Source organism: Lampetra fluviatilis, chromosome 2 (assembly GCF_964198595.1).
Source record: "Lampetra fluviatilis chromosome 2, kcLamFluv1.1, whole genome shotgun sequence".
NCBI lineage: Eukaryota > Metazoa > Chordata > Hyperoartia > Petromyzontiformes > Petromyzontidae > Lampetra > Lampetra fluviatilis.
The window spans coordinates 6,909,987-6,922,822 of NC_136276.1; the positions used below are offsets into that span (position 1 = coordinate 6,909,987).

Sequence of the window (12,836 nt, forward strand, 5' to 3'; positions counted from 1 at the left end):
GGCAGCCACACCGCTGCCTCTAACAAGCAGCCCCCTCTCTCTCTCTCTCCGCAGCTCCTCCTGGCAGCCACACCGCTGCCTCTAACACGCAGCCCTCCTGGCTGTCTCCTCTGCAGCTGCACACCACTCCGCAGCTTCCTCTTATCTTCGGGGTTGGCTCCCGATGGCCGTCGGCGCCCCCCCTCTCCACACTCGCCCGCGTGGCCTCACTCTTTTCCGCTCACACCCCGACTGACTTCTCCTTCCGGTTTACGCGCTTAAGAACCCCCTACCTTTCACCCACGTCACCTGGCTCCGCCTCCTCGTGACGTCACATCCGGAAGGTCGCTTTCGCCCGCATTACACTTGTATAAAGGTGTCAGTTTTGTACCAGTTTAAAGGGTAAAAACCTACTACTATATTTTGCCACTGGTAAAGGAGGTCTCATAGTGAGGGTGATGACACTTCGCTGCTCCTGACGCAGTTATCTGGCTCGAGCACCTGAATGTGAAATTTTAAGTTGTTGCTCTGTAATCTACATCTACAAGGAGGAGGGGGAGGGGGGAGAGCAGCTTGATAATGCCTGTGAGATGGAGGCCAAGCTTACCCGTTGATGCCCGGCTTCTGAATGACGAGGTTTCCTGTAATTTTTGTGCAGTTTTGAAAGAGGTGGATATTGGCAGAGTTGATCGTCTGACTTTCCTTCAGGCTCCCGGACCCTATTCCGTCACACACTAGCACAAAGATACCACACGTTAGATAATAATAATCATAATCATAAACAACCTCGTGTAAAAAAACTTGCAAATATTTACCTTTGATTTAAGCTTCATCAAGAAGTTTTACTGTTGTCAATATTGTACTGTGCACTGCAGAATCATACTTTGGTGTTTTATATCCTTGCAAAACAAGTGAAAGTTGTTGCTTGGAAATGTAATGTTTTAAACACTCGTAAAATATGATAATGAATCAAGAAACCATTAATTAGTAATGTAGACCAAACAAATAATCCACTTTGCAGAAAGAATGGTGTTCGTCATATAGCGACTGCTTACGTCGAGAGCAATCAGTGACCTTAAGCAGAATGTTGTTAAAAAAGTTGGAATTTATGTACCTTGTGAAAAACTATTTCCGGACATGTTTATGTCCGGAAATTATCACATGGCACCCAGTGTGTGAGTGCACAGTTGAGAAATTCACGATTAAGGAGCTGTGCTGTGTTCTAGTCTCCAGCACATTCGAAAATAAAGATTCTTCTGTGTGTGTAGAAACCAGGTTGTAAAAGAGCATGATGGGTGAGAGGTACCTTTGGGACAGATGTCACCGCAGGCGGTGCAGTGCTTAACCCCACTGCTGTTTTCTACTTCCATTTTATTTGCGGAGCACGCGCGAACACATGCATTTCCGTCCACCACAAAATGACCTAATATGGGAAACAAAAAGTATTAGCAGACTTTCTTTCTTCGTCTCCACACACACATCAAATATTTTTTTAACTACAAATGACGGACATTAACCAAAGCCCTGGGTTGTCTTGTGGTATTGTTGCAAATTCTCGGAAGTGTTAACATTTTTTTGAATCACCCTGTAGAGACACTCACTTGGGCACTTCTCCAGGCAGGTGGCCCCGTAGCTGTACTTGCCATATGGGTTAGGCTCCTGCTTGAATGTGATTGGGCTGTAGACCTCGGGCGACGGGCAGAGTTGTATGCACGCCCCGCTGTCGTTGAAGCGCCTGCACGCCTGTTATTCCGCGAGACAAAAGGTGGGTCGCATCTCGACGGGAACCATTCCCGTCCCTGATAATAATGATTATTTTCTTGCGCGTCTTAGATTACGTGAATATAAATGCGTCATTAAACCCTGCCGCCACCACCACCACCTGACACAGCCAACTTAGTGAGGTTTGTCCCGTCAACAAAATGTGCGAGTAAATTACTAGTAGTAGTACCACACCACGGTGTGTGCTGGAGAGTGAACCCACGACGTTCACAATTTGAGCACCGTGACGTTTCGCTGGTGATTGCAACCAGCTTCATCGGGCGATTTTTGCGCTGTAGCGAAACGGTCTAGGCCATTACGCCCTTCACGCCACCAAAGCCATCGTGCCCACGTGGAGGAGTCACGGGGGCCGCGGGCACATGCTGTGCAAGTGGCTGGCTCGTGCAGGTGGGCGAGCGGACGTCGTGGTTACTGCACAGGGCGACAAATCCAGCTGCCCCAATTCGATTCCCGGCCACAAAGAACATCCGTGGCAATTATTCGAAGCAGTCCTGGGGCCTCCCCTAGGTCATCTTAAATGAGTACCCAGTGCAGTGTGCAAACATTAGCAATGGGATGACATAGGTGGCCGGGGGTGGTCCTCGCCACAACCACTAACTCGTGTCCTGTGTCGGCCTTCATAGGTGCTCGCTAACAACCGTTTGCTCCAACAGCCTGTGCAGGCTATACGGGGTATCTTTGTCTTTTTGTGTGCCACTCACGAAGCAGTCGGTATCCAAGGGGCCTGTACATCCACTGGCGCACTGCCGGTGGCAACAGTTGTTGGAGTCGGGACCGTTGCAGCGTGAGTCGCACTGCTTGGCGCAATGCAGACTCGTGACTAAAGGCAGACGGACACAGTTAGTGCACCCACAATACCGCATGCACACCTACGTATGTACACGCTTGCATATAAAACACAGCGACACCAACTGCAAAGAGGCACAACATCAAATATTGACGATAATTGATCAAGGTGACAATATCAAGTTTCAAGTCTATTTTGTTTAACCAGGTGATAACTCAATAGACCCAGGGGATAGTCTCATTTACAAGAGGTACCTGGGGCATTAGGCAATCACTGTAATACTATAGTTCCATTTGAGTAATTTTGTATTACCCCTATAGGCACACGAGCACTGGCTTCCTGTTCAGTTCAGGTTCGATTCTAATGTCCTGCTCATGAAATATTAAGCTCTAAATCAGTGTTTTTTTAAGCTTTACTGCAGCCTTGCACCCCTTTGGCTCTCAATGGTAAAAAATATAAATAATGTTAATCAATGCATTGGTTTGACGAAACTAATTAGTTGTACTTATGTGCTTAATTTGTGTTTCCATGATTTACCTTCTAATATCATCTGGCATGTCTCACCGCCCCAGAAAGGGCATCTCGCACCCCCAGGGGGTGCTTGCACCCCAGGTTAAGAAGAACCACTGCTTTAAATAACCGTGGTCCCTCTATACCGAGAAGAACGTTTGACCCCATATGTACCGAGTCGGTCTCTTGGGTTACACGATCCAGACTTGTAAAATAACCCAATTGTGTTGAGAAAATGCACGTGGCAGAGGATTCGCCTGGAGCGCTCCTAAACTGTGGAATGAGCGGCCATGATCAGCAGGGAGGTTACGTCTGTTATTCTTATATTAATATAAGACTGAAAATACATGTTTTTTTTAGATATGGCGTTCACACCCTGATATTGTATTAGCTTAAACTGCTTTTAATATTAAGTATATACAGTAGAACCCCTCTTAACGACCACCCCTGTGAATCATTAATCGCTTAACGACGGGCCTCCGTAGAGCCCCATGTGTAGTGTATAGTGTAGTGTATAGTAGTGTAGTGTATAGTATAGTGTATAGTAGTGTAGTGTATAGTAGTAGTGTATAGTAGTGTAGTGTAGTGGATAGTAGTGTAGTGTATAGTGTAGTGTATAGTGTAGTGTATAGTAATGTAGTGTATAGTAGTGTAGTGTATAGTGTAGTGTATAGTAGTGTAGTGTATAGTAGTGTAGTGTATAGTGTAGTGGATAGTAGTGGTGTATAGTAGTGTAGTGTATAGTAGTGTAGTGTATAGTGTAGTGTATAGTGTAGTGTATAGTAGTGTACTGCCTCCATAGAGCCCCATGTGTTCGCTTACCAACCATTCCCCTGTTAACGACGGGCTTTTGTAGGTACAGTAAATATTAATTAATGCATTGATTAACCGTCTTTCTTTTAATAGTATGTGTGTATAATGGTGTTAGTAAGTTTATGTGTTAATATCCAATGTTTAAATATTATAAAGTACGTTTTTGGGTGAAAAAGGGGGTAACTTTCGATGCTATCAGAACGAATTAAACCTTTAACGTGTTTTTCCTATACTCGCTTAACGACCAAATCACTTAACGACCAAATCACTTAACGACCAAATCACTTAACGACAGGTTTCGTGAAAACAATCACCGCCATTAAGAGGGGTTCTACTCATCTTCTTGGTTCTTTCGGTAAAGTCACGTAGAAGGGAAGTAATAAAATAATAAAAATAAAACATAATAAAACAATTCTCACGACGTTTCGGCTACAACGCAAGCAGCCGTCTTCAGGTGAAGAATGAGACACTGCCAAGCTAGGAGCTTATATATAAGCTGAGTTGGAGGTGGAAGAAGAAGAGAGCCTTAACAAAAGAATGTGCATATCAAGAGGAATTTAGCATATTCATGGGAAATGCGTAGGAGATAGGCGGGGGGGTTTCAAAGTCATTATGCCCATGCATTATGCAGGATCAGCAGCACCAAAGGGAGGGGGGGTAGCATTAACAAAGGGAGGGCATGTTAATAGTATGTAGAAGCAATGAAACATGTGAATGGGAAAACGGTGGCAGGAGATCCGCAGCGGAGCAAATAATGCATTCCCTGTGGAGAACACAAGATACACAGTTAATGCCAGTGAGTGGACTGCGGTCTGAAAGTCACCATAAACGTGAACAACAATCAGTTAAGATCCGAAGTGGTTTATTACGTCCTTCCAATGATTGCTGAGCCAGAATCCATCTTCTCGGTTGAAATTGTCTCTGTGTTTGTATATGTGGATCGCCTCATGAACGAATCTCTCATGGTAGCCAGATGGCTTGCAGAGAACCTCTGTCTTGGAGAAGTCAATGTCATGTGAACCCACTGAATTGTAACAGTGATCTGCCACGGCTGAGGTGTTTGTCCTACCGTGTTTCAGGTCAGCTTTATGTTCACGGATGCAGTCTGAGACGTGTCGTTTGGTTTCTCCAATGTAACTGCTAACAGCCATATGGCTACCATGAGAGATTCGTTCATGAGGCGATCCACATATACAAACACAGAGACAATTTCAACCGAGAAGATGGATTCTGGCTCAGCAATCATTGGAAGGACGTAATAAACCACTTCGGATCTTAACTGATTGTTGTTCACGTTTATGGTGACTTTCAGACCGCAGTCCACTCACTGGCATTAACTGTGTATCTTGTGTTCTCCACAGGGAATGCATTATTTGCTCCGCTGCGGATCTCCTGCCACCGTTTTCCCATTCACATGTTTCATTGCTTCTACATACTATTAACATGCCCTCCCTTTGTTAATGCTACCCCCCCTCCCTTTTGTGCTGCTGATCCTGCATAATGCATGGGCATAATATGACTTTGAAACCCCCCCGCCCACCTCCTACGCATTTCCCATGAATATGCTAAATTCCTCTTGATATGCACATTCTTTTGTTAAGGCTCTCTTCTTCTTCCACCTCCAACTCAGCTTATATATAAGCTCCTAGCTTGGCAGTGTCTCATTCTTCACCTGAAGACGGCTGCTTGCGTTGTAGCCGAAACGTCGTGAGAATTGTTTTATTATGTTTTATTTTTATTATTTTATTACTTCCCTTCTACGTGACTTTACCGAAAGAACCAAGAAGATGAATCCCTGCAGTCACGAAAGCTTTAAATCGAAATTTAGGGGTTCTACTGTATATATATTTCTGCTTCCTATAATGGTTTTATACTTACTGCTTGTTATTATTCTCTCCGGATGCAACCATTGACAAAGATTGATCCCTTTATAAATTGTAACATTCATTTCTTTCACTTTTTTTTTGTAGATACAAATAAAATGTATAAAGAAATGTAAACGTTTTCTGTAAACGAACCGTTGAACTCAAGTGCTGAATACGCAAAAAAGCAGAGGGCTTTTACCGTGATGGGTAAGGATGGGCAGGATGGTATGAGGGCATTCGACTTACACTTCTGGCAGTAATTTGCACCTTCATCCCAGCAGTGGCCATTGCAGGACGGATGGCAGGGCTTGCCTGCCAGAACAGAGCGGCGAAGCCCATTTAGGAGAACAACAGAACGAGATGTGAGCTTCCCACAAACACAACCGTTACAGCGCCCGCCTCTCGCACTCGACGTTTGAGCACGAGACGTCCAAGCTAACTGCCACTGTTCCACTACACAATTGAAACGGCACATTTTTAACATCTGAATAGTGAATATCGCAACCATTTTCTCTCGGCTTTAGGGCTCAGAGCTCTTGTCCTCGATAGCCTCTCCGCTTGACTGCCAGGACTAAGTTTCAAACTGACCCGGGTTGAACTGGAGGGCTATTTACGCTGTCACATTGGTTCTTTCCCCAAGGATCACCAGCCTGCCCTAACATAAGTTGTCTTAAATAATCCTTCTGCATAGGTTTTAGTGGTTGTGCTGTGCAGCTTCTCCAATGTGTTCCCAGGTTGCACCACGAGTCGTTCGGCACAGTGTCCAAAGTTTCGCCTCCATGTGCTGGGAGTTTTTTCAGGAAGCCGAAAAGACATCGGAGAGCTAAGAAATATGTTACATTATTGCTGTTTGATGTTCACCTCCATGGGGATGCTAAATAATTAATAATTCTGATAGATTTATTTTTTAACTTTGGTCATGCAAATGACTCTACTGCCACGAATATTATTTGTACGCACATTCAATGTTATTTACGCCTTTAACTGTATTCTGATGCACATTACGCCACTCACATGTTGATTTGAAGAAGTCCAGCTTGTTGGTCACGTTTTCAGGGGACCCCTTGCTCTTGAGGTCAGCCCAGTTGATGGTATCAGCGAAGCAGAGGTACTCATTGGAATCGAAGTAGACAGCTCCTTTAAGGATTTCTGCGCGATTGAGACACAACAAATGGATCCACTCTGAATTGAAACTTATTTCGTGGTGTAATGGTTAGCACACTGGACTTGCTATCAACATCTTCACCAGTTCAACCTCCCTGGGGGACCAGTTGAAGCAATGGTGCAAGTTTATTAAACACCTCCGCCTCTGTGACATCTAGCAGTTTAAATGGGGACACGGTAGAACCTCGGAGATCGAACGCACCAGAACTCGAACAAATCGATGTTCGAACGATATTTCTGAAGATTTTTTGCCCCGGAAACTGAACGAAATTCGGAGGTCGAACGGGCAATCGCGACTTGAAAGAACCTGTACGGCTGAGATGCGTTTGGCCAGCGTGCATGACGCTTGCCCAGACAAATGGGACTCCCCTTCCAAACAATGACACCACCACCTCCTCCTCCTCACCACCTTCCACTCAAGCCATCAACTCTCCCTACTACAGGTAAAATGAAGTTCAATGTTCATTTATTTCATTTATTCCATATATGTATTCACTTATTCCATTTACTTATTGTGTTTCTTGTTTTTTGTATGATTTTATGCATGTAATTACTGTAAACTTCGTGTAAAAATGCTTTATAATGAGAGATTTCTTGTGTCTGCAACCAATTAATGTCATTTTCATTAATTCTTATGGGGAAAATTAATTCGGTGTTCAAACAATTCGGTGTTCGAATGGCCGTCTAGAACAAATTAAGTTCAATCTCCGGGGTACCACTGTACCACAGTTTGTCGACTGACAAGGTTGCGTGTGCCGGGGTAAATTATAGACATCCCATGCCTGTTCAGAGATGTTTGACCAGGATGGCAGAGTAAGCTACCACCCACAAGGGCTCTCTAGAGCTCCCTCTTGGGGGAGGCCATTTAAGCAGTGGGGTGTGCGAGCGATTGGGGCGGCACTCCCATGAGCGAGCAATGGATGTGCGTACCCAAGAGGCCCATCAGGTGGAGCCGTCGAATACCCTGCTGCGACTCAGGCTGCTCCTTGTTGTAGTTGAGCAGCACGCTGAGCGCGTACTTATTGTCGTAGAGCGTGTTGCCGCGGATGAGACGCAGGTTCTCCAGGGGCACGTAGTCCACCTCGTTGAGGGCGATCAGCACGTACCCAGACACCTCCCGGATCGACTGGCAAACAGCATGGAGGCGAGCGGGATGGGAGAGTGAATGAAGAGTTTAGGTGAAAAGTAAAATAAGCTATTTTTTTTTACTTTACTAGGTAACGCTCACCAAGCTATTAAGCTCTTTTTCAGAAGCGACCTGTCCCACAAATGATAGCTCAACGAGGTGGCGGCTGATCATGTGGACATTTCTAGCAGCCAAATACTCCAAATGCCTGTTTCAAAAACTGTAAAGGTGCAGCCCAGCAATTGCTTGCTCATAGCGTTGCTGGGGGGAGGGCTCCGCTGGAGGGATCTCTAAGAGTGCTTCCATGAGACGGGAGCTCAGATGGAGGTACAAAATAAACGTTCAGGGACCACCTTGGCAGTTTCTTGACAAGCATCACTATCATCAGGCACTGTCCATCCATGGTCCTGCAATGTTGTTGCTCCATCTCTTTGGCGCATAGTCCTCTTGGGGTCATTCCCTCCTTATTTTTACTGCTGTGGCACTGAGTAGGGGGCCTGTGCGTTATTTAAGGAATGCATTGGTAACACCACGTTTATTAGTACCCATTTATTTAAGCAGCGAATAAGCGTGAACTCCTTGATAAGCCACGAATTGCAAACGGTTGTGGCAAAATTCACCATTATGGCCTCGTAAAGATGCGGTTGAGGCTCGTGAACTATCGGCACAGTGTCGTCACACACCCGCAGGAAGGAGAGGTCGCTCCCATTGAGGATGTTGGTGATCTCCAGGTTCCCCATGACGATCTCACAGTTGGTGTACATTTCACGCAGGATCTCGTACTGCTTCTCCTTGTTACTCAGCAGATTTAACTTGTTCGTTGTCCCAGCACAGTCTGCAAATAAAGCGCATGACGGCATGACATTAACATACAAACAGCCCATTCTGTGAATATTTGATATTGTATTCTTGAACGATTTTGGGGAATGGTCCGGAATGGTGTTGAACAAAAATTGTCACCTGTTAAACTTTAGTGCGGTATTCCCATATGAAAGATAAGAATATGTTTTACCCTTTCTGCTAATAAAACAGGTGCTAAGATGTTTCATACCTTGATACTGGCAAAAAAAGGTCCCATTTTGGTATTACCATCATTTGAGATGCCGCTTGCAAAGAAAATATTTTTGTTGCGACTGATAAAAGATGTTGGGAAAAATGACCCCTGTGGAAATGCTGTTTTCCAAGCCATTGCATAAGCGAGAGTGGGCTTGAGTCCAGTTTGACATCCTTGGCTAGTCCTCCATCTAATTTATAATTCTATTTTGATTTAAAGCTTTCGTTTTATATTTATTTTATTTTATTATTTCCCTTCTACGTGACTTTACCGAAAGAACCAAGAATTATAATTTGATGGTAAGATGTATGTTCTGGATATCTTCACTTGTAATTCTATCTGACAATATCCTTGTCTGTTTACACACGAGTGCAATAATCACAATCATTCTACTTTTATCTTTGTTTTAACTGAATTGTACTCGGAACGGTTTTAAAAAGTAATTTTTACCAAGCCAACTCGCGTGACAGGAAATGTATTTGAATGAATACTTAATTATGTTTGTGGCGGTATTTTCAATTCCCTATGTAATGTAGCTGTTGCCGATTTGCTCTGATTTCTAAATCTTTTCAGCAATGCTTTATATTTCCTTCGTTATTGTACCTTATTTTATCTTATTGCATCTGCCATGCTGGTGACCCATGTCACTCTTGCAAAGGAGACTTCTAACCTGCCTCTCCTGAACACTCAGCCGGTCGAACAAAATAATCTTCAAAACTTTAAACTTGAGCTACAAATACAAGAAAAGCAATAACGCGTGTCGAAGAAAAAAAACACCACCCACGAAATACTGACCTTAACTTCGTATACAAGAGCTAGAGTCTGTGGCCAAGGAAAGGGAGGTCTGGACCGCCCTGCTTAACATGCTGCTGCCACGACCCACGCCGGGACAAGTGGATTGAGAAACAAACGACCGAACTTCGTACACCGCAGTACGTCAATCTCAATTCAGACAAGAACACTCGTTTGTCAACAGTGACAACCGCGAAATATTCTTAGTTGTGTGTTGTTACCAAGAGCACGGCTCGAGAGGAGACCGCACGCATTGCTTGTAAAAACAATAAAACTATACCAGCAGGAGGTATGTGCTTTAGAAAAAAAAAGACACTTTTGTGAATGTCACATTTTTTTTCAGCATTACTCTTGGCATGTTTGGTCAAAATGGAATCATTAGTGTTCTCAGCTTAAGCCTCATCACTCGGGACACACCCCAAAAGGGCAGACACCTTAAGAACGAGGAAATGTGTTTCACAATGGTCAACGCATTCCATAAGTGCACACTCAAGCCACTTCTTTAAAAGGCTACAATTGCATGCATGGACATGATATAGGGGGGCTCTTAAGAAACACAATGCACAATCGCAAAAATAAAATACAAATTGTAAACAGCACAATGTACATTTTGATGACAGTTACAGAAGCCACAGGGCTCTCCTGGCATGATTGCTTTTAGTTAACAGCGAGATTCTACGAATACAGCACTTCACACGTCTGTACGTTTTGTTTGAACACCTTCAGATTTCATTTTTGCTTGTGTTTACTTTTGTTCGAGAATAGATTTTGAAGACACAGCTGCACCTGTGTTCTCTGTGGACAATCATCTCTACCTCAGGCACTGAGTGAAAGGTAAACAAAGGGCCCCAATCACGATAGCTATCAAGGCTGCGATATTGTCTCTGTAAATATTGCAGCGTGCTCCTGACTAGGTGAAAACACGGTGGGTGGACATCTCTGCCACCTATCCGCGGCATGGAGTGCGATGATTTGGTGAAGTCATGATTCGGCGTGATGCTTCCATGAATGCATTTTTTTTATTTGTTTTGTTGGGTTTTTTCTCTCTCAGACTTGTGGGATTTTTATTTTCTGCATTTGCCCAAATGCAACATTAGCGTAGCATTTGTGTATTTAAAAAAAAATACAGACCAATCCACTGCTAGATGAAGGCCTCATCACGCTATGTTAGGTCTTGGGTGTTGTTTGATCATACTTCACAGGCACTGATCAGTACGGGTTGGTGAAGGATATCACTGTCGACTTATGTTAGCCATGGCTAGGAATCAAACTCATGTCACTGGATTCAGAGCACAGTGCATGAATCAGTGCACCAATTGGTGCCGTACATTTGCATAGAATAAAAAAAAATCATAAATGAATCCTGAACGATCATACGCAGTCAATTATCGCAGGACAGATGTATCGTGATCATGAAAATACATTTTAACCGATGCATCATTCCATGTACATTGCTCAGTGAAGACTTGAGTTGGTCTGGGAGACACACGAATGGGGAAATATGGTATGGGGGGCGGGGTGTGGGGTGCGACTGAAATGGTTGGCATATTGCAAGGTGGCAGTTCCACACTGTGTGCTCTCTCCACACTGCTCACGGTGATTGGCAATAATTCGGCCACGCCACTTAAAACACTATCAGGACATATGCTGCACGAATGAAGCACCTAAAAGCCGGACGTCCCATTGTAAAAATAAACAACCGCAGCGAGGGACACCTTTTTATCTGTTATTTATATTGCGAATGAGATGTGTTTACGGCTAATAATGCACAATTCTGTGCATCCCGCATGTAATATAAGCTGCCCATAAATTGCTCATTAATGTGTGGAACTGGCCTTTTACCACCTGCTTTTGAAGGGGCCATCTGCTGTCTGACTGCAATTAAGTTGCATTCCCTGTCCAAATATTGGAAAACAATATTTGCACGAGAGTCATGTTGATGGATGCTGGAAGGTCCCTGCAGCCTTTATGTGACTAGGATGGCGTGTTTTTGTTTTTATTAAAATGGATGTCTTGCACAAAACACACTTGGTGTACACCCCTTCTGTCTTAGAGGACAACTTGGAATGTCACGCTGAGCCATCAATGGCTACTTTAATTCGCGTTATTCAGAATTGTTGGAAAAAAATGTACAAACATTTATCGCACAATCGCGAGCACACGTACACACGTACAGCAGCGCAGACCAAGTGTTATTGGCTGCGAAAGGACAACGAGCGTCTCTCAAGGGTATACAGACTACTCCCAAGTAGCGGCATGTTAGGTTTTCTTTCGCCGCACAGTAACGCCCAACAACCCTTGCTGCCCTTCCACCTCGGTCACGTGCCTCGTTTCCCTGGCAGTGGGAACTGCACTGGCTCAGTGCTCCCACCGAAGCTGGACTCGATAGCACAATTTCGATTTAAAGCTTTCGTGACTGCAGGGATTCATCTTCTTGGTTCTTTCGGTAAAGTCACGTAGAATGGAAATAATAAAATAATAAAAATAAAACATAAGCAGACTCTGTCTACTCGACAGACCTGCTCTCCACATGAGGACGGCTGATTGCGTTGTGGCCGAAACGTCGTGAGAATTATTTTATTATGTTTTATTTTATTATTTTATTATTTCAATTCTACGTGACTTTACCGAAAAAACCAAGAAGATCGATAGCACAAGTTCCTATGGCAGCCCAGCCTGGCCCAGCCGAGCCCCTGGATGTTGCAGATCTGAGCCGCCCTCGCTGTCACTTTTCGACACAAGCCAAAGATGCAGTCGTGACGTTACGGGGTGAACGCAGACGTGAGACGAGCACACGGTGACACTCGGTTCGTTGAGCTGGGTCAAAGTCAGAACCAGTTGTCACATTACAGCAGCAGTGCAGAAGTCTAACATAGCCTATACGGATAAGAGATATTTTTATTTATCAGGCCACTTATATGCCTTGGCAACTCAAAGTAACTTATATCACATCTCATCTTAACG

At 44.2% G+C, this 12,836-nt stretch overlaps 1 protein-coding gene across 1 annotated transcript in view; it reads right to left on the reverse strand.

Annotated features, from left to right (window-relative positions):
* LOC144940819 (receptor tyrosine-protein kinase erbB-4-like) overlaps window positions 1-12,836 on the reverse strand; it is a 73,405-nt gene that overhangs the window by 26,875 nt on the left and 33,694 nt on the right. Inside the window, exons 2-9 of the mRNA XM_078867254.1 lie at window positions 8,710-8,861; window positions 7,831-8,026; window positions 6,751-6,885; window positions 5,983-6,048; window positions 2,463-2,581; window positions 1,581-1,722; window positions 1,286-1,402; window positions 587-713 (exon numbers count right to left, since the gene is read on the reverse strand). Of these exons, the coding sequence (XP_078723380.1) occupies window positions 587-713; window positions 1,286-1,402; window positions 1,581-1,722; window positions 2,463-2,581; window positions 5,983-6,048; window positions 6,751-6,885; window positions 7,831-8,026; window positions 8,710-8,861 (1,054 nt within the window). The remainder of the gene's footprint in view (window positions 1-586; window positions 714-1,285; window positions 1,403-1,580; window positions 1,723-2,462; window positions 2,582-5,982; window positions 6,049-6,750; window positions 6,886-7,830; window positions 8,027-8,709; window positions 8,862-12,836) is intronic.